Source organism: Eubalaena glacialis, chromosome 4 (genome assembly GCF_028564815.1).
Source record: "Eubalaena glacialis isolate mEubGla1 chromosome 4, mEubGla1.1.hap2.+ XY, whole genome shotgun sequence".
In the NCBI taxonomy this organism is placed as follows: Eukaryota; Metazoa; Chordata; class Mammalia; order Artiodactyla; family Balaenidae; genus Eubalaena; species Eubalaena glacialis.
This window is the reverse complement of record NC_083719.1, coordinates 174,383,613-174,403,808: the sequence shown is the minus strand read 5'-3', so window position 1 is coordinate 174,403,808 and position 20,196 is coordinate 174,383,613. Positions and strand designations below refer to the sequence as shown.

Sequence of the window (20,196 nt, the reverse complement as noted above, 5' to 3'; positions counted from 1 at the left end):
AGCTCCCTTGGCCTCAGTTTCCCCACTTTGTATTGTGATGATTCTTCAATTGTTATTAAGTTTCTGGAAAGGAAGTGTTGGTGGGTCCACGGCTGCCAGAGGACAATTCCACACAAAGGCTGACCCAGGCTTGTGCCTTTTTCTTGAGAAAATGCAAAAAGTTTCTTCAGATTCTGCAGACATCTTATTTATTTACTATTGATAAGACAGCAAGAGGGGTGTCAAATGCAGGGAGCGGGGTAACTGGGGCTCCTCTGAGGTGAGAACATTTGAGAACAGGTGTCTGGCATCTCCACAAAACCAAGGATCCTCCAAGGTTTTGGAGGAAACCAAGTTTCCTCCAAGGAAACTCCAAGGTTTGGGATCTGGTGTTTTCCCCAGTTGGCCCCCCAGAGGAGAGGTGGCCTGGGTGAGGTGGTGAGTGCCTTGTCCTAGGAGGTAATCAACAAAGTCCCCCCCCCAGACATGGGGCTTCATGGTGCTGTGTGGCATCAGGAGTTCACCAGACCGGACCCCTGTGGGTCTCGGGCTCCCCCAAGGCCACACCCCAGGAGGGTCAGTGGGGACAGAGGGTCAGCAGGTCTTGCCGGGTGCAGCCACTGAGGCAGCAGTGACGGACAGGGTTGGTGGCAGCTGCCCGGCGGTGGGGGTGGTGGTGATGGCGAGAGGCCTGGGGCAGGGGCTGTGGGGCGAGTACCAGCACGGGGTCCCCACTGGCCATCCGCCCTTGGAGGAGATGTTGTCCTTCCAGCCACTGTAGCAGCTCACCTGGGGACAGGGAGGAATTCAGCATAGAGGGGGGACCCCAGAGGACCCCACTCACACTGCACACACAGCCTCCACTCATCATGCACAGAAACAGAAAGTAAGCATTTATTGAGTGCCCAGTGTATACCAGGCACAGATTGAATCCCCCATCCGGACGTGTGCAGTCTTGACCCACACCACACTCAAGTCCCCAGCTATGCACACTCCCACGTGTCACCTATGGTAAGAAGGCACAGACACTTCACAGAGCAGATGACAGAAGGGGTGACATACGACGTATACATGTACACACAGACGCAGGCGCACACCCTCATAGCCCCTCCCACTTCCCTGCGCACCTCTGCACACCCATCTGTACCCGTGTCACACACACAGGACACACACGCATGTGACAGACGTTGTACACAAAGCTGTGTGATACTCCCTGCACCAGGGCCGGAACTAGGGTGAAGACAGCCAGGCGCGGGCCTGGAGCGCACAATTTTAAGGGGGCGCCAAAAAACCTCAACAACCAAGATCAAACATATTGTAACGGAATATTTTAAAATTCAAATGAATGCAGAAATTCCTGAAGATCAAAATATTGATACTGTAAATAAAGACAGGATATGATCTGGCTACGCACTTGTTCAGACTCGCTCGCCTCGCTCGCCGCGCACTGATGCCCGCGCCTGGCAGGGGGCGCATCGCCCGCGGACTTGCACACACCCGCGCAGCCGGCAGGTGGACCCCAGAACGTGCATGCAAACCCATCTGCATGCACCTGCCTCACGCCCGGCCCCAGAGACCCCACAGCACAGTCCTCGCCCGCCCCTACTCACGGTCGCCGCCAGCCACACGTCGCCCATCCTCGGGGGACCAGCGCGGGCCTCCGCACAGCCGCACAAGCGCGCGCACGAAGTGGTGGCCGCACAGCTTCTCGGGCGCCTCCTGGGCGGGGGCAGGGCCTAGGGCGAGCGCCAGGGCCGGGCCCAGCAGCACCAGCGCCCAGGTGAGCCGACGGGGGTCCATGGCGGCGGGAGGCACCGGGCCCCAGCGGGGATCCCCCTTATAGGCGCTGGCCCGCCCCAGCTGGGAGCCTTGGAGGGGGGACAGAGCATTCCTGCAGGACGGTCCAGGGAGAAGGTCAAGGGCAGGGTCAGGGCAAGCATACTGGAACCCCTGATAGTTGGGTTTCCTTTTTTTTATGATATGAGTGCCTGACAACCTTTGATTGCCAAGGCATCGGCTTCATAGATGGCTCCCCAATAAATGTGACTAGGTAAAGGGCCAGGCCACCTCCTCCCACTGAGGCACCTTTGTTTTACACATCTCGGCTGATTTCAGTCACTTACCACTTGGGCCACTTGGTTGCTTGTTTTGTTTTCTCTTCTTATGCTTTAAATTCCAACCTATGTTAAATTCACCAATAAAGAGTGAGCCCACAACTCTTAGGCTCCCACCCTTGACCCCAATAAAAGCAGGACCCCAGGCCCACACTGCTCTCTGTACCCAGGACCTTGCTCTGTGACCCCAGGAGTGCTGTGTAATTTCCAGGTGTGCTGTGTAATTTATAAGTAATAAACCTTTATTTTCTCAAAGTTTCCTGATGGTTGTTGCTGAATGGCATCTTTCAATCATAATAAGAACTCAAGGGCCGGTCCAGCCACAACAGTGATTTTTTTTAAATTAATTAATTTATTTATTTTTATTTTATTTTATTTTTTGGCTGCGTTGAGTCTCCGTTGCTGCGCATGGGCTTTCTCTAGTTACGGTGGGCAGCAGCTTTCTCTTAATTGCGGTGCGCGGGCTTCTCATTGTGGTGGCTTCTCTTGTTGCAGAGCACAGGCTCTAGGCGTGCGGATTTCAGTAGTTGTGGCGCGTGGGCTCAGTAGTTGTGGCTCACGGGCTCTAGAGGTCAGGCTCAGTAGTTGTGGCGCTCGGGCTTTGTTGCTTCGCGGCATGTGGGATCTTCCCGGAGCAGGGCTTGAACCCGTGTCCCCTGCATTGGCAGGCGGATTCTTAACCACTGCGCCACCAGGGAAGCCCAACATTGATTACTGATTATTGATAGGCCGAGGTCCATACAAAACAGCCATGGTCTCTCTCCCTGAGCCAGGGCCTTGGGCATATCTCTCCCAGGGGGACCACTGGTTGAGGAGTCTTTATTTTTTAACCATTTTAAAGAGGAGAAATAGATAAAACTGAGAACTAATAATTCCATGGGATGGTGGCGGTGGGCATCCAGCCAACTGAGACCAGGGCCATTCAGAATCATGTTGTCCTTATTACTGGACAAATAAGGAAACTGAGGCTCAGAGAGGGGACCCCACACTTGCCCAAGGTCACAAGAGGCTGGGCCCTGGGGCTGCGAGTCTTGGTCGGTTCCGCCTCTCCCACATCAGGGTCTCCTTGGGTTGGGCAGGGGATGGAGGGCCTCTACCGGGTGCCAGTCTGGGTGCCAGTTTTACCAAGGAGGGAAACTAAGGCAGAGAGGGAGGTTACTCAACCCAACGCGGGTGAGACCCTGAGCTGAAAACCCTGTCTTGCAGCCCCTCCCCCTTTTCACCAAAGCAGGCTATGACAGTAGGCACAGAGATCTCTGTCTCTGTCTCTCCCCTGCTCCCTCTGTCTCTCTCTGAGTCTCTCTTGGCCTTTCTCTCTCTGTCTCTGTCACTCTCCAAATCTTTCCAGCATTCCTGAGGAGCAAACGAGGGACTGGTTTGGCCCCCGCTAATGTTGGACCCCTCCCCATAGCTTAACCCTCCCAACCAGGCCTTGCCCTCTGGCCCCCACTAGAGCAGCCTGTTCCCTCCACCCACCAAGAGCCTGTAATCAGCTCCCCAGGACAGTGCCAAGGCCAGCAGCTGGGGCTTGGGGGGAGGGCTTCTGTCCTCGAGGGCCCCATCCTCCTGTCCCTCCTCCCCCAGCCTGCCCTGAGGCTCCCATTGTGGCCCCCAGGGGTCTCTATCCCCCAGCCCTAAGCACATTCCTCCCCGGCTCACACATCCCCAAGGATCCCCATTGCCCAAGTCCAGCAACAAACCATCCTTTTCATTGAACTTCTTTATTCATTCAACATACACTCCCAGAGTCCCCTCTGTGCCCAGCCCAGCCCCCAAGGAGCCTCCACGTCAGAAGAGACAGAGCTGGACGCAGACACCACCCCAGCCCTAGGGTCAGAAGTACAGGGCTGACTGGGAGTGGTGGGAGAACCCTAGGGAACGCTGCAAGGAGGTGATAGCTGGGGTTCTGAGAGATGAATAAGAGTTTTCCAGGGAGGCAAAAAGTGGCAGAAAAACCTTGCAGGCTGGTGTGAAGGAGTGGTGGGGTAAGCTTAACCTGCACAAGATGCCTTCTCACAAGCCTCCAGAAGTTGACTCTGTATAGCCAAAGGGCCAACACTATTGCCCATTATACAGAGGATGGAACTGAGGCCCAGAGAGAGGAAGCAACTCTCCCACCATCACACAGCAAATAAGTGGCAGAACCGTGGGCTCCAATACCTGCACGCTTAACCTCTGTACTCTGAGCCTCCTCCTTTCACCATGCTGTTCCCTCTGCCAAGAATGCCTTTCCTTCCTTCACCCACTGAAAAGCTCCTGTTAGGCTCCATTGTCATCAGTTGTGTGATCCTCTGGTCTGGACAGAAAGGGCCCCAGTGTACAGGCAGGAAAACTGAAGCCCTGGAACCCTCAGGTTCAGTTAGTGTGGACTGGGGCCTCAGCTTCTCCTGGTCTCTTACACAATTCTGAACAGTCACACAGGCTCCCCCCAAAAAGTGAATTTTCAGCCAGGGCAGCTCTCTTGTCCTTGGCTTCCTCCAGCTAAAGAGGGAGGGGGGAATAGAAGCCTGAGATCACATATTTAAAGCTATATAATGTCTCCTCTGGAAATGAGACAGGAAGCTCCAGGCCAGGCCCTGAGAGGTTGGGAAGATGGGGGGGACTTAACTCTGGTCCCTCGATTCTGGGGTGGGGGGGGCTCAGTAGACCCCACCATTGCATCTGTCTTGAATCTTTACAAGTTCCTAATGCTACGAGGCTGCTGTTGCTCTACAAGCCAGGGGTGCTCCCCCAAGTGCAATGTCATTTGCTCCATGAAGGGGGTCTCTGAAGCAGGAGGCCCAGAGAGGGGTAGGTCCCTGCTCAAGGTCACACAGCCAGTCCATGGAGACCAGAACCCAGAGGTCTGTGTGCAGGAGATATAAAAAAGACAGAGAATGGGGTTCTCCCTCTAGACAAGCAGGGCAGGTGAGGGTCTCATGCCTCTGGACACTATCCCTGGCTTCCATTCCACAGTGCATCCAGCTGGGGGCCCAGGGCGCTGAATGGTGGCCGGTCTTGCGGGCTAGGGGCCCAGCACAGCTTCATGAGCTCATGAACCTGAGGGGGTGGGAAGAGACAACAGGGTCACATGTGAGTGGTAGGAAGGACATGACTCCTGTTCACAGTTTTAAAATATAAATTAGACTCCATCCCTCCCTTGCTCCAAAGCCTCCCATGGCTCCCTATGGATCTTAGAACAAAATTTCATCTCCTCCCCTGCCTCCCTCCCTCTACCATCACCTCCATCACCTCCTCTCTTGTTCCATGCAGCCACATCTGCCCCCATCTCATTTTGTAAATACACCAAACTCATTCCCACCTCAGGGCCTTTGCACCTGCTGTGTGCTCCACTGAGAATGCCCTCTCCCAGCTTTCCCCATGGGTGAGATCCTCTTCCTCCTTCAGGCATCTCCCCCTCTAAGAGGCCATCCCTGACCACACTCCCCCATCTCTTTCCAGACATTGATCACCACCAGAATGTTCTTGTTAGCTTCTGCTGGTTACAGGGAGGAGGGGTAGTATCTCTTCTGTCCCCTGCTGGGTCCCCATCACCCAGCACAGAGCCAGCACACAGTCAGCACTCAATAAATGTTTGTGGCCTGAACAAATTAATTTGTGAATAACCAACCACATGTCAGACACTTCCACAAAAGCTGTGATGAGAAACTGTAAGAGTCACCATCATTTATTGAGCACCGACTGTATGCCAGGCTCAGAGCTGAGCAATGGAGAGATGTTAGCTAATCTGATCCTCTCCCACCCTATAAGGCATTGTTATTCCCATTTTGGAGACAGGTAAACTGAGGCTCTGAAAGTGTTTGTGACTTGCCATACAGTGAGAGAGCAGCAAAGTAGAGCCAGAAATCCCCTTCAGCCTCATGCTCTGGTCCCTGCTCTCAATCAAGAGATATCTGTGGTGGAGAGACCCAGAGGGACCAGCAGGCTTGCCCAGGCCCCCTGGTGAACCTACAAAGTGGGAAACTGAGGCAGGCCCTCCAGTGCTCACCTCACCAGGACAGGCAGGAGGTGCGGGCAGCCTCTGGCCCTCGGCCAGCAGCTCCAGGAGGCGGCAGAGGGCTGGCACATCTCTCTCACATCCCATCATCCGCAGGAACTCCTGGAGCCAAGGGGGAGGGCCCGAGGTGGGGGAGGAGCCATCCATGATGGAAGGGGGAGTGGCCGCCCGTGATGTGGGGGTCAGCCATAGTGAAGGGAGGAAGGGAATTACCCACCCGTGGTGGGGCAAGGGGCCCTTCTTAATGGAGGAGGAGGAATTGTCTGTGGTGCATGGGGGAGGGGCTGCCTGTGGTGGTGTGGGAGGTGGGGGCCAGCCATAGTGAAAAGGGGTCCTACTGGAGCCTCTAATGCTGGGACCAGGGGACCCTGAGCAAGCGAGGGACGCGGGCATAAACAGGACGGGGGTTGGCCAGGAAGGGGTTGGGGGGGAGGAGGGTATTGGGGATCCAGGGGTGCCGACTCACGGCTGAGGGGCTACAGCTCTTGTCACTGTAGGTGAAGAGCTCGTACAGGACGACCCCGAAGCTCCAGACATCCGACTGACGCGAGAAGATGTTGTCCGAGAGGGACTCTGGGGCGTACCTGGAGGGGAACAGGGAGGCCTTGGGGGCGACAGTAAGGCAGAGGACGGGAAAGGGCGCAGCCTCGGACTGGGGTAGCTGGTCACGGTAGGTGGGAGTTATGAGAAAGTCTCCAACCCTGTGGTGCCCCAGGGCGGGGCCTGGGCGGGGTCAGGGCGGAGCCAGAACAAGAAAAGGAGCGTGGTCGGGAAGGGGCCGCGGCCGTGGGGGCGTGGCCGGGGCTGGCCCCAGACCCTGGGGAGGAGGGGCGGGGCCAGGAAGGGGGGAGCAGGGGAGGGGCCTGGGTAGTGGGGAGGCAGGGTGGGGCAGGGGCGAGGTCTCTACCAGAAGATGGGGCTCTGGCCTGGCTCGCGGACCACGTAGTAGTCTTTGTCGAGCGGCAGCAGCTTGGCGAGGCCGAAGTCGGCGATTTTGACATGCGTCTCGCTCTCCACCAGGATGTTACGGGCTGCCAGGTCGCGGTGCACGCAGCGGCGGGAGCCCAGGTACTCCATGCCCTGCGGGAGGGCATGGAATACGGACTCCAGGATGACTCCGCAGGGGCCCCAGTCTGACATGGAATCCAACACCAGCCCCAGTCCAGACCCCAAGCCTAACCCTACCCCTGACCCATCCTGCACTCCAGTCCTGACCTTAGCCCTAACTCAACCCCACTTCCAACCTGACCTGGACCCCAAACTTCAACCCTCAGCCTTCCTGGCGAATCCACGCAGACCTTGCCCAGGTCGAGCCAGGTCAGTTCCCGCAGGTCTGACGGGCGCCCCGCCCTCTTCCGGCCCGCACCTTGCAGATTTGCGAGGCGTAGAGGAGCAGGCGGCCAGCGTCAAGGCGCGCGCGGTGCCGCTGCAGGAAGTCGCGCAGGCAGCCGCTGGGCAGGTACTCCATGACCAGCCGCAGGCTCAGGCGGCCTAGGGGAGGTGGGGGAGGCAGGGAGGAGTCACCACAGGGCCTAACTTTGTCTACTCCCCCTCCCCATTCTCCTTCCCGGTTCAGAGTGGGACCTCGTGTCCCTCCCGGCCTCAATATTGCTTTCTGTAAAATGGGAACGGCAACAGTGACGCTTATCGCTAATGTCTTTTTGAGTACTTTCTACAATATTCATTGATTCTTTTAAACCTCATAATGACCCATTTTTTCCGGTGGGGAAATTGTCGATCCCAAGGCAGTCTAGATCTGGATAAACAAGACCAGTCAGGGGGATATATGTATATGTATAGCTGATTCACTTTGCTGTACAGCAGAAACTAACACAACATTGTAAAGCAACTATACGATAAAAATTAATTAAAAGAAAAAAAAAAAAAAAAGAGACCAGTCAGTAGCACCCGCACTGGCGTTCTCAGACCACCCTAAAATGGTACTGCAGAAGGATGAGGATGTGTGATTTGAAGAGCATCCACTTGGGAGGTGGCTCACCTGGGCCATAGCTGACACCCCGGTACTTGACAATGAAGTCACTGTGGAGGGCTTTGAGGATCTGGATCTCCCGCTGGAAGTCCCTCTGCTGTTCTGGCCCGCTGTGCTGCAACTGCTTCACGGCCACCAGGGCACCTGTGTTGTCGCCCAGCGGGTCATAGCGGCACAGTTCCACGCTGCCAAAGTTGCCCTGGGGGACAGCAGGGCTGGTGTCCACGTGCATGGGTGCTACCTCACCCACCCCAGCCTAACCCTCCTCACCTTGCCCAGCTGTGAGATGTACTTGAGGTGTCTCTCCTCAAAGATGGTAGGGTCCTGGCAGGCATAGAGCTGGGCACCATTCCAAAGACCATCACGGGGCGCCAGGGCACCAGGTGTGGGGTCTGAGAGGAGCTCATAATCTGCGGGCACAGGCAGTGAGTGAGCAGTGCATTGGGCCCTAAGCCCCCACTCCTAACTGACTTGCTGTGTGACCTCCATCTGAATGCTTAGCCTCTCTGTGCATTATGGCAGGGCCTCTGCAAGCCAAGAGGTACTTTGTGGGGCTGGAAAAAGGTGCTCTTGGGCAAAGGCAGCCCTCTTATGCAGTGCACATGCTGTACACAGACAGAAGGGCATTACCCAGACTCCACTGCCATGGGGTATGGTCAAATGACTGAACTCAGGCTGATAGGGGACAGAGACATGCTGAATGCCCCCTTAGGCCCGGCCCATGGAAACCTAGGTGGGACCTTCTACACTCTCCCTCTTGTTTGCAGAGGATCCAGCAGGGGCCTGAGGCCATGGGATGGGGGGAACCACAAAGGGAGAGTTTCTTGTTGACCTGGACACCCTCATTGAATGAGAACTAAACATCCATCATGTTCAACCTTGAATTGAGGGGCCTGTTTGTTACAGCAGCTGGTGAAACTCGTGCTGACTGTCACAGTCACCAACCATTCCAACCTTGCCAGGCACACAGGGCAGGCTCTACATGCAAACGTCGCTCTCCTACTGGGTCCAATATGACATGCCGGCCCTGCCCACCCTGCCTGGCCCAGTGGGCACCTGAAGTGATGAGGCTGTTCAGGTCACGGATGACAGCGCGGAAAGAGGGCCTCTGGCCTGGCTCATAGGCCATGCACTGTTGGATCAGCAGGGCCAGCTCCATCCACTTGGGTGCAGGCAGTTGCTGCCGTTCCTGGTAAAACTGGAGCTTCTGAGGGCAGGAGGAGGGGCTGGTCAGACCCAGTGCACCCTCAGAAGGCACCCCCAGACATCCCCATCCTCCCCAAGCTGGACTTCAGTCTACCCTTCTGTCAAATGAGAGCTCTAGAAGCCAATACTCGTGCTCTGACCTTGGCAGGATCCAGGGTGCTGATGGGCATTGTGACACCGCTGAACACCTCCCAGACTGTGGCACCAAAGCCCCACTTGTCAGCTTCCAAGCCAAGTGTTCGGGCCTCCTGGAGACACTCAGGGGCCACCCAGGGGATCCTGTCAGTGAGCACTGGTGGAGGGGCAAGGATGGGGTCAGGGATCTGCTTCCTTGCCTCACTAGGCCCCTCCCTCCTCCACCCCTCAGCACTTACTCTCCAGGCTTAGCACAGTGGGGCTGACACCGGGGTCACTCAGCTTGATGAAAGGCAGGTTCCCGTCAGCCCCCTCCCGAGCCAGGAGCACCTTCCGGGCTGAGACATTGCCGTGAGGGAGACCTTTGTCTTCCTAAGTGGACCAAGCATAGGAAAATGCCAAGAATGATGAATGAGTATTCTGGCTGGCGAACTCCTGCACATCCTTCAAAGCCCACCTGGTACTGCTCAGGCCATACTTCAGCACCTTCCCTAGACTATTAGCAGTCCACCCCCCGTGTCCCACCCTCTTCTCAAACATTGCTCCCCCATCCCATGGCTCCCCACTCCCTTCAGGATAAAGTCAAAGGTCCTCAGCCCGGCACTCAAGGCCCTTTGAGATCCAGCTCTTGTTCACTCTTCCCATGAGCTTCTCTCTCCCACATCTCCACTCTGGTCTCCTGCCAGGCAACCTGCCTGGTGCACCCCAGGACAGGCAACACACCTTCTAAGCTGCAGCCTTTGCCCAGGCTGTTCCCTCAGCCTGAATGCCCTCCTTCCTTTCTCCTCTTAATGAACTTCTACTTAATCTTCAAGGTCCCAACTCTAATGTTCTTTCTTCTGGGAAGCCTGCCCCCCTGGCCAGCCTCATTGCTCACTACTCCCCTCAATTTCCATGAATTACAAGCTGTTCCCTTCTGCTCTTACACCTCTGAACCTGTTTATATGCTGTTCCCTCAGTCTAAAATGCCCTCCCCTTGCACCCTTGCCAAACTCCTGTCCACACGACAGAGCCCACTCTCAAAGCCCCGTACACTCTGTGAATGGAGGCTGGAGCAGCAGAGGAGCACTCACCAGATAGTTGAGGGCATAAGCCAGCTGTTTGATCACCTGTAGCTTCCAGCTGGCCGGCACCAGCTGGCCACACTTACGCAGATATGTGTCCAGCGCTCCCAGGTATACAAATTCCTGCACCATTATGCCTGGTGGCAGTAGGGAGGGGCACGGTTGGGAGGTAGGACTGCACTTGTGTTCAACAGGCTCTGCCCCAGCTCCACCTTCAAGGGTCCCTTGAACTCTCAGCTCTGACTTTTCCCTCCCCTATTCCTCCATTCTTACCCTACTCACCTCTCTTCCTCCCCATTTCCCATCTCAGAACCATTTGTCTGAAATGCCTGGAAGGTGCCAAGCTCTCTCCATGACCCACTTCCAGCCCTTTGCATGTTCTGTGTTTCTGCCTGGAACATCCCTCTTCCTTCGCTTCCCTAATGCCTATTTATCCTTGCCTTTCCAGCTTAGAACTTATCCTTGCCTACCCAGAATCATTGCTTGACCTCCAAGCTGGGTTGGCTGCCTCTGATCACCCACAATGCCCTGCGCTGCCCCCATCACACAAAATCATTTATCATCCTTCTCAGCTTATCATGTTCTATGCTAGGCACCCAGCTCCTGGCACATACTGGGCTCCCAATAAATAGCTGCTGAGCTGAACTGATGGAACCAAGGCTTGGAGAGGTAGCGTGGACCTTGCAAAGCTGCAACAGAGTGAGATTGGAACCCAGGTCTGCCTGACTTGAGATAATTTTGGGGGGCTGGTATTGGTGGGAGCCTGGAGTTGCTTGCCCAAGGAGTGATGATTCAGGGAGATGGGTACAGGCTTGGAGATTTGAGGGGGAGGGTGATAGACCCTGATGGAACGGAGCCCCAGCCAGGGCAGGCTCTGGATGTGTACGGCTATTGCTGCTCTAGATGGGCTCAATGAGGCAGGGCAGGGGTGGGGCGGGGAATGTCTCTCACTGTCTCCAGCCATGCACACGCCATGGAGCAACACGAGATGCTGGTACGACACTTGGCTCATCAAGGTCGCTGCTTCCAGGAATGACTGGGGAGGAAAGAAGGGAGAGAAGATGCGTGGGTTTCTTCCACTTCAGGGTCAGACCAAGGACCCCAAACTTACTGCTCTCACACCTGCCTTAGGAGACCTGGTCGCCAGCCTCCTTTGGCCCTGGAGTCCACCATTAGTGCACATAGTACTCTGTATCATGATTTTCTGATGGAGGCAGGAAGTCCCCACTGTATTCTACCTTGAATCTCTCACACAAGTGGGAGATTTGGGGTTTGAGAAGGGCTCAAACCTTCCTCTGTGTTGCCCAGCCCCTGCTGATGCCTCCATCCGCATCATTCCTCTCTTCTCCTTTGCTGGTTCCTCTCTGACCCACTGGCCTCCTTGCTGTTCCTTAAACATGCCAGGCTTGGCCCTGCCTTAGGACCTTTGCACTGGCTGTTCCCTCTGTCTGGTGTACTCTTTCTGTTTGCATCTAACTTCCCCGACCCTTCTATATTTCATGGAGATGCTGTGGCTACATTTCTGTTGTTTTAAGACCCTGTGTGTTTCAAATTTCTCTGAATCCATGACCCTCTCTCCACCCAGGCCCTGATCCAAGAGGCCTGGTCCCACCCTGCTCACCTCCATGCAGTTCTTGTGCTTGGCATCCATCACTTTGAGCAGCACCTCTGTCTCTCGGGCCTCCCCATCCACAACCTCATGGCGACAGCCCCGGTAAATCTTGGTAAAGGACCCGTGACCCAGGTTCTCATGCTGGAGAGTGAGGGGGCAACATGAGAGGCCAGTAAGGGGGCTCCCATGGATCCAATCCCCTAGCCCTGGTCCAAGCAAGGCACAGGCAATGGACTCATTTTACAGATGATGAAACAGAGGCATAGGGAGGTTACATCACATGTCTGAGGCCACACAGAAGAGATGGATGTAGACCTGGTCTCTATGGATCTCAACTGAGGTATCCCCCCCATTTCCTGGGGCCCCTTACCCACTCCAGGCTGTCAGCAGGGATCTTGTGAAATGTCATCTGACTCAGCTGGCATTGGGATTGGGGCTGAACAGGGGATGATGTGGGTGGGTTGCAATCTCTCCGGACCACAATCAGATTGGACTTTTCTATGGGGAGTGGATGGAGGAAGAAAACCAGAGGTCAGAGGTAAAAGGTCCTCAAAGGTTTGCTCACTCCCTGTCTCAGTGTGGGGTCTTCTTCAGAAGCCAATACTAAGAGGAGGACTCCAGGGCGCATGGTTTATTTGAAAGGAGACTCCAGGAAGTCCCAGTGAGGGGTGGGAGAGTGAGACAGAGAGGGAAGGAACCCTGCAGGGGGTGCTAATGAGCAGGTGATGCTGTGGGCAGCCTGATCTCAGTCCTGCTAGGGATTCTGGGAGACTCTGGAGAACTCATCAGTCCTGCTAGGGATTCTGGGAGACTCTGGAGAACTCACACCTCAAAGTTGTCCCATCGAAGGGGTTTGTCTGAGAGCAAAATTCACCCACAGGAAGAGGCAAGAGATGGACAGAGGCTAAGTGCTAGTGACATCATTCAGATCCAGCTGTGCCGGGATCTAACCATGCCTGAAAGCAGCCTCTATCCCACGAGTCCCGAATCACCGTTTTTTCCCTCCTAAACTACCTTGACCTGCAGTCTCTGCCACTTGCCATACAAGAGCTGGAACAGACACAGAAAGGCAGGGACCCAGATTGATCACTCAGCTCAGGGGAGAAGGCAGGCTCACCTTTGGGTCTGGGGCTGCAGCAGAAGGTGAGGTTCAGCTCAACCCCATCCACGTGCAACCCACCATCCCAATAGGCTGCCAGGAGCTCTCGAAGACTGCTGTGGGGACGGCCAAGGCCAGCCAGGGAAAAGGTTCCTGTGGGGTCGCACCGGATGAGGCAGCCCTTGTAATCAGGGCCCAGGGGGGTCTGCAAAGAGGAGTGGTCCCTGAGTGGGAGTGGGCGGCACCCTCCCCCTCAAATCTCCAAGCCTTTGCCTATGCTGTTCCTTCCACTGGGAATGCCTTTTCCCTCCCCTTCTTCAGGAAGTAATGCTCAAATATCATCTCCTCCAGGAAGCCCTCCTTGCCCTCCTGGCCCCTATGGTAGACTGACCGGGACACAGACAGTTAGGAGGTAGCTGTCGAAATCCTGGGGACTGCGGCGGAGAACGTAGGAGCCGGGAAGTGAACCCCCAGTCTTGAGTTTGTTGATGGCAAAATCCAAGCTGTGGGGAAAGGTGGGAGGGAACTGAGATGCGAAGATCGAGAGAAACAGAGAGATAGAGGCAGAGAAACCAAACTAAACCTGAGTTCTAATTCTGGTTTCTCTGAAGCCCTGGGAAGGTCACCAGGTAACATTCCCTCACTCCCTCCCATTTATAAATTGAGCCAGAAGTTGGGCTTCTGCCTCAGGGATTAAAGAGGAGGCTGCAGGTGAAGCCGGGCACCGCGAGCATCCCCAGAAAATGGCTCTGGGGCCTCGAGGAGGGAAGCGGCTGCCCTGGAAGCAGAAAGGAGACCCCAGCCTCGTTGAGCGCCAACTATGCACCTGGCGCTGTTCAAGCACTTGATCCCTTGTCCAGGGCTCCTGAAAGCCGAGGACACAGAGGCTCCAAGAAGGGGAGTGACCGAGATTCGGTCCCGGTGAGTCTGGCCACAGGGGGGCGGGTCCTTACGTGATGGGGCCATGGCACTGCTCAGCCACTTGCTCCAGCAGCCGCGGCGGCGCCACCTCCTTGCAGAAGTAGTGTCCGGAGTCAGTGGTCAGCCGGAAGTAGCCATCCACGAGCGCCACGAAGGACAACGCTGCGGGCAGCCCCGGGAACTCGGCCTCCTGTGAGGATCCACGTCAGCGCACGCTGCGGCCCGAGGGTGACAGTCCCGCGTCCCTGCCCTCGGGTAAGGCAAGAGGGGAACGGGGTCCAGCACCCACCAGGATCTGGTTGTCTGTCCTGGTGATGGTGACCAGGCGGTGCTCCCCGGCGGGGCCAATGCGCGGGGCCTGCTTGATGCTGATATCCACGATTTCTGGAAAGTCGCAGAAGGGCTGGAGGACCTGGGAAGAAGGGGGAGGACTGAAGCTGGGGGTCCCTCCCCCTCCGAGCCCCCAGTCCCTTTTGGAAGCCTGGACCCCACCAACCCATACAACCCATACTCATGAGACCCGCCCCTCTCAGCCTCACCCAGTCACATCCCTCTCCCACCCCACCACTGCCAAACCCCGCCTCCTTCTCTCGGCAGGTCCCCCAGCCCACCTCACCCCGAGCTCCTCCCTCACTTAGCTCCACTTTATCTCGCGGTGTCTCTTAGTACAGTCGGGAGCCCCACCCACCCTCAGTCCGGCCTCTTCCCTCAACCTGCAGTTAGCCCCACTCTGAGCCCCGCCCACCCAACTAGCCCCTCCCTCTACGCCCCGCCCATTTCAATCCCGCCTCCTCGCTCAGCCCTACACCTCACTCAGCCGGGTGCCCTCCCCCACAAGCCCTCTCACAGTCCCTCCTCTCTTCGGCCCCGCCCCTCAAAGCCCCGCCCACTTCCTTGCCCCCGCCCCCTTGCCCCGCCCCCGCCGTTGGCCCTGCCCAGAGCCCCAACCCAGCCGACCTCGCACCTCGTGTTCTCCCGGGCTCCAGGCGATGCCACTGCCGCCAGCCACGCGGAGCAGCCCCGGCGCATCCTGACCACCAGCAGCTCCGGGGAGGCCCACGCGGAAGGTCTCGGTGGCCCTGTCTGGGTCCAGCCGCTCGAGGTCCATGATGTACTTGGCCATGAGCGAGTGCTTATCAGCCTGGCAGGCGGCCAAGCGGCGCAAGGCCCGGCGCACTGTCCTTCGGATACGCCTCCGCGTCACGAAGCTCAGGCCCTGGATCAGGTCGCGCAGGCCGGGGGGCAGGCAGACCTTGTAGCTGCGAGCGGGGGGAGTGGGGCCCTCAATGTGGAGAGGGGCCTCCGCGGGGAGGGCAGGGACGTACATCAACCCAGACTTTAGTTGAGGGGCTGGAGTGTCGCCTCAGTAGGGGGGCACAGAGACGCACTCAGGGACAGGCATGGGCGTAGGGCCTCTATAGGAAGGGCCATTGGGGCCCATAAGACAGACAGGGACACACATAGTCCTTTTAGCTGCCTGAAGCCCGACAATGGAGTCTCAGTGGGACTGTGTTGAAAGGAGGGGTGTGGGCTGGGTCACATGAACACACTGGCGGCTTGTAGGTGGGAAGCCCCAAGGTGGGCCTGGACTCTGGCAGTGCTCTGGTGGAGCCATGCTGGCTCACTCCCAGGTAGATGCTGGGCGCCACAGCCTGGAAGCCCTCACCTGATGGTCTTCAGCAGCTCCTCGGGCCGCTGACCTTGCTCGAGGGCCATCTGGGCCAGGTCCAGCACAGCCAAGCTGAGACACTCGCCCTGCTCCTTGAGGCTGAGGCCCATCGGGAGGCGGCCGCTGACCAGGTCATTGCGGTGCTGCAGGCCGGTCACAGCCCAACCGTGAGCCTTGATGTTGCTCTGTAGACCCCCACACCTGGGCTGACCTCCACCCCTGGACTGCCACAGGGAGGGTCAGCCGAGGCTGCCCAACCACGAGCCCTGATATTGCCCCGTGGACCCCACCCCTGGGCTGAGCCCCAGGCAGACCCCTACCTGGGCAAAGAGGTGCTCCAGGACTGGCAGGTCAAGGATGGCACTGGCTAAGTCCTTTCGTAGCCCAAAGCGGTGGCACTTCTCTAGCCCAAACCAGTTGGGGAAGTAAAAGCTGTGCAAGAGGGGAGAACCCTGGAGTGGGGATACGATGGAGGGACTGTGCCAGGACCTCACAGAGCCCAGGTTATGCCACTGACTGGCTGTGTGACCTTGGACAAGTGACCCACCCTCTCTGGCATTAGTTTCCTCACCTGTGAAATGAGCAGTGATCACGCCCTCCCTGGGGCACCCACCAGGAGGTGTGTGGAGATGGTGATCGAAGGGTCACTGTTGTTTTAAACTCCCATTTCCAAAGCCCTCAGCCAAAGGCATGCCCTCTCGGTATTATTTAACCCACACCTGTGGGGGGGGCGGGCAGGGGACACTTCCTACCGGAGCCTGTAGACAAGGACCTGGGTGCCCGCGTCCTCCACGGAGAAGATGTGGCTCGGGGGGAACCAACAGGACAGGTCCTCCAAGGCCAGAGCAAAGAGGGAGTGGTACACGGGCAGGATGCCTGAGGGGATGCCCCCATCAGTTCCCTCCCAAGTCTCCCCATCTGTCCCCTGCAGGGCTGCCATGTTATCCCCACGCAGCGCCACAGGCTTTTTCTCACCTTCAGCTCTGACACCATGTCCCACCCCTGCTCGCACCCATTCCAGGGCTCCCCATTGCCCTTAGGAGAGAAGCCATGTGCTCAGTCTGCTTCTCAGGGCTCCCTGCCCCTCTCCCCAGAGCATCTCTTTCCATGTACAGTTTACCTCGAGGGATGACCAGCTGTTTCCCCTAGTATACCATCACGCCTCTGAGTCTTTGCACGTGCCATTTCCTGTGCACCCTCCTCCCTTACCACATCCCTACTCATCCCTCTAACCCCAGCTCCAATGATGACTCCACTTGGCAGTTCTTCCAGCTCCCAATCTGTGTTCTGCACAGTCCTACCCCTCCCTCTGGCCAAGCCTTCTAGGGACCCACTCACCACTGGCCTTAGCAGCCCAAACACATAGCTCTTCAGCTGAGTGGTCCCCAAAGGAGAAGGAGAGGCACTGTGGGGGTCCAGGGCCCCGAGGGGGCAGCAGCACGTGCAGGGCACCAGCCTCTGAAGAGGAGAGGCTGCAGGAGCGCTGAGAGATCAGGGGCGTCTCCTCACTTGGAGGTGCCATGAGTGCTGCCTGCCTGGACACAGAAAGAGGCAGCCCCTCAGTTGTGATCAGGGGACAAGGCTACAAAGCTTCTGGGGTGGGGTTGGGGGCAGAGATGCTGATGGGTGAGGTAGGGATGAAGCCGGAGAAAGAGGGAGGAGACAGGGACAGAGAGAAACTCAGAGATGGCGAGAGACAGAGAGGGGGAGCTGAGTGTGCAAGGTGGGTGAGGAACCATAACCCCCCAGGTGAGGGCTGTGCTGGGAGGCTGGAAGACAGTCACACAACTTTGTGTGAACTCACTCTCCAGACTCTTGGTGCCCAGGGCAGACATCTCTAGTCGATCTCCAGCCTCCACACATACCACCTCCCCAACCCTTCTCCAGACAGGCATGACCAGTCAATCACAGATATAGGGATTTGCTAACCAGAAAGCAGATAGATACTGGCCTGTGCACATGGGTGGGGATAGAAGTGGCCATCCCTCCCTGTGAAGCTGGAGGAGTCAAGCACTTCTGAGGCTGGGGCTAGAAGCTTTTGCAGCTGGTGTGATGCATGCCTTGGGGGCAGATCCAGACTGATGACTCAGTCAACAGAGATCTCTGTGTCTGTCTCCCCTGCTTCCTGCATCTCCTTTCCTTTCATCACTCCCACCATTAGGTCCCCATAGTAGGAAGCCCTCCCTGGGATAGGCCCAGGAGGAAACCGCCCACCTTATTCCCAGGCGTTCTACACCAGCCAACTTCCAGACCTCTGTCGCCCTGGGGGACCCAGAGCTCAGGACCCCTGGCTGGGTAGAGGGAGGAGTTGGGTTTCAAACCCAATGAGGAAAAGGGGGGAGACAGAGAAGATCCACGTAAATTGACCCAAATGAAGAAGATACAAAAAGAGAATGTTGGATAAAAACTATGTTCCAAAATAATAGCGGGAGTGGGGCTGATAGCATTAATGAGATTTTAACACACCCAGAATATAAGCCTGGGACTGGGGATAGGTAAAAACCCCAGGCTCTGGGTTCAAATCCCAGCCCAACCGCATTCTGGTTTCATGACCCCAGCAGGGCTCCCACTGCTGGGACGCAGCTTTCTCAGCTGTGAAATGTGCTGATTCCCACCTGCTTCAGTGAGGTGGTTTGCTGAGCCCAGCCTGAGCTGTCAACACGTTTAATCCACGCTAAGTGGCACAAATCCTTGGTGACATGCCCAGCAAGCACTTGACAAATTCCAGATAAACCAGACAGGAAGGTCCCTTAGCACAGTGATTTGGGGGTTACCATCAGGGAGGCAGGGTGTGGGGGAGAGAGAACTTTCCCCAAGGGACAGTCCGTTGTCACCAGCTCCCAGACCAGGAATTGGAATGTTCCCATCCCATGAGCTCTGACCCTCCCCGCCACCACCCCATCTTGTCACTCCCCACAGAGGTGCCCACAGTCTTATGTCTAACAGTCGTCCTGATCTTGCCCAAATTTGCACCTTTATATAAACGGAATCACACAGCGTGTCTTGTGTTTAAAGTAAATCTTAAAGAAACATGATTTTTAGGGCTTCCCTGGTGGCGCAGTGGTTAGGAATCCACCTGCCAATGCAGGGGACATGGGTTCGAGCCCTGGTCCAGGAGAATCCCACATGTCGCGGAGCAACTGGGCCTGCGAGCCGCAATTGCTGAGCCCGTGAGCCACAACTGCTGAGCCCACATGCCACAACTACTGAAGCCCACGCGCCTAGAGCCTGTGCCCCGCAGCGAGAGAAGCCACCACAAGGAGAAGCCCGCGCACCGCAACGAAGAGTAGCCCCCGCTCGCCGCAACCAGAGAAAAGCCTGCTCGCAGCAATGAAGACCCAACGCAACCAAAAATAAATAAATAAATTTATAAAAAAAAAAAAAAAGAAACATGATTTTTAAAATATTGAAAGTAAAAAAAGAAAGTCTGTCTGGGGCCCAGAAAAATGCCCCTGTCTTAACACCAAAAGTCCCACATGCCGGGAAGATTGGCTGGTCCCCCAGTGTTCCGGCATGGGACCTGGGACCTGGGATTGTAGGGGCTTCGAACTGTCCCCTCAGGGACCGGGAGCCCTGGGCGCATGCGCAATGATTCTTTCAAGTCCAGGAACCCGGGAATTCGAGGCCTCCTATGCAGGATGAAACTGAGGCCCAGAGAGGGGAGCGATTTGCCAGAGGCCACACACCCAGCTGTCCCAGCTCACATCTGGCAGCTTTCCTCAGAGGCCTGAAAGGCAAACTTGCCTTTGTCCCCAGCTGCGACCGTCCACACAGTCTCCTCCCACGCCCATCCCCGACCAGAGCCCTGTGGCACCACCAGCTCTTACCTGGAGGTGAGGACCTCTGGGCCAGCTACGGGAGGGCAGAGGCGAACAACAGCGGGAGGAAAGTCCCACTCGCTCCTTCCTGTGTGGGCCCCTCAGCTTCCTGAGCTGCTGTCACTTACCGAAAGTCATGGCCATGTGGGCGATTGGGGGGGGTGGCGGGGAGGGGCAGAAAGTTCCGGAAGCCTCTGCCGCAACAGTCCTGCTCAGACAGGCTGCTGGAGACCCCAGACCTAAGGGAAGGGGTGACAGCACAGAGAAGGGCCCAGGTCACACAGGGGTGTCTCAGCAGGCTCCAGGACTCACTCTCTGTGGGGCCCTGGCAACACCCTGGCTTCTCCAGCCTCAGTTTACCCATCTGTGGCATGTGTGGGTTGGGCACCTAGATGAACTAATTTCGCGCCTAAGGAAGGGAACTGGGCTGGATCTGCCCAGGAAGGAGGCAGGGAAGTTGCCCCAGACAAAAGTCAAGTTCTCCTTCAAGGTATTTCTCCCATGAGACCCTGGGAGGGATAATAGCCCCCTATTGTGCTCTGTGCCCTAAGCCCAGCCTTAGAAACTGTGAAAACCAGACAGACCCGGACCT

The 20,196-nt window shown here is 56.8% G+C and overlaps 2 protein-coding genes across 4 annotated transcripts; both read right to left on the bottom strand.

Annotated features, from left to right (window-relative positions):
• Nucleotides 1-556: 556 nt before the first annotated feature.
• On the bottom strand, nucleotides 557-1,779 carry INSL3 (insulin like 3). Its single transcript, XM_061188644.1, has 2 exons — nucleotides 1,590-1,779; nucleotides 557-768 (listed from the first exon to the last, which is right to left on the bottom strand). Exons 1-2 carry the CDS (start codon nucleotides 1,777-1,779, stop codon nucleotides 557-559), a joined length of 402 nt encoding a protein of 133 aa, XP_061044627.1.
• Nucleotides 1,780-3,795: 2,016 nt separating this feature from the next.
• On the bottom strand, nucleotides 3,796-19,718 carry JAK3 (Janus kinase 3). 3 transcript variants are annotated; one of them, XM_061190252.1, is made up of 24 exons: nucleotides 19,614-19,718; nucleotides 17,125-17,321; nucleotides 16,539-16,662; nucleotides 16,107-16,218; nucleotides 15,784-15,929; nucleotides 15,082-15,376; nucleotides 14,407-14,529; nucleotides 14,150-14,307; nucleotides 13,588-13,699; nucleotides 13,215-13,401; nucleotides 12,468-12,595; nucleotides 12,107-12,238; nucleotides 11,437-11,521; nucleotides 10,495-10,622; nucleotides 9,661-9,793; nucleotides 9,427-9,578; nucleotides 9,137-9,287; nucleotides 8,351-8,490; nucleotides 8,090-8,279; nucleotides 7,457-7,581; nucleotides 6,998-7,170; nucleotides 6,557-6,674; nucleotides 6,082-6,192; nucleotides 3,796-5,132 (listed from the first exon to the last, which is right to left on the bottom strand). In XM_061190252.1, exons 2-24 carry the CDS (start codon nucleotides 17,306-17,308, stop codon nucleotides 5,025-5,027), a joined length of 3,315 nt encoding a protein of 1,104 aa, XP_061046235.1. In that variant the 5' UTR covers nucleotides 17,309-17,321; nucleotides 19,614-19,718; the 3' UTR covers nucleotides 3,796-5,024. The 3 variants fall into 3 exon arrangements, with proteins under 3 accessions (XP_061046235.1, XP_061046236.1, XP_061046237.1); XM_061190253.1 differs by lacking the exons at nucleotides 16,539-16,662; nucleotides 17,125-17,321; XM_061190254.1 differs by lacking the exons at nucleotides 16,539-16,662; nucleotides 17,125-17,321; nucleotides 19,614-19,718 and adding an exon at nucleotides 16,358-16,529.
• Between the last annotated feature and the right edge of the window lie 478 nt (nucleotides 19,719-20,196).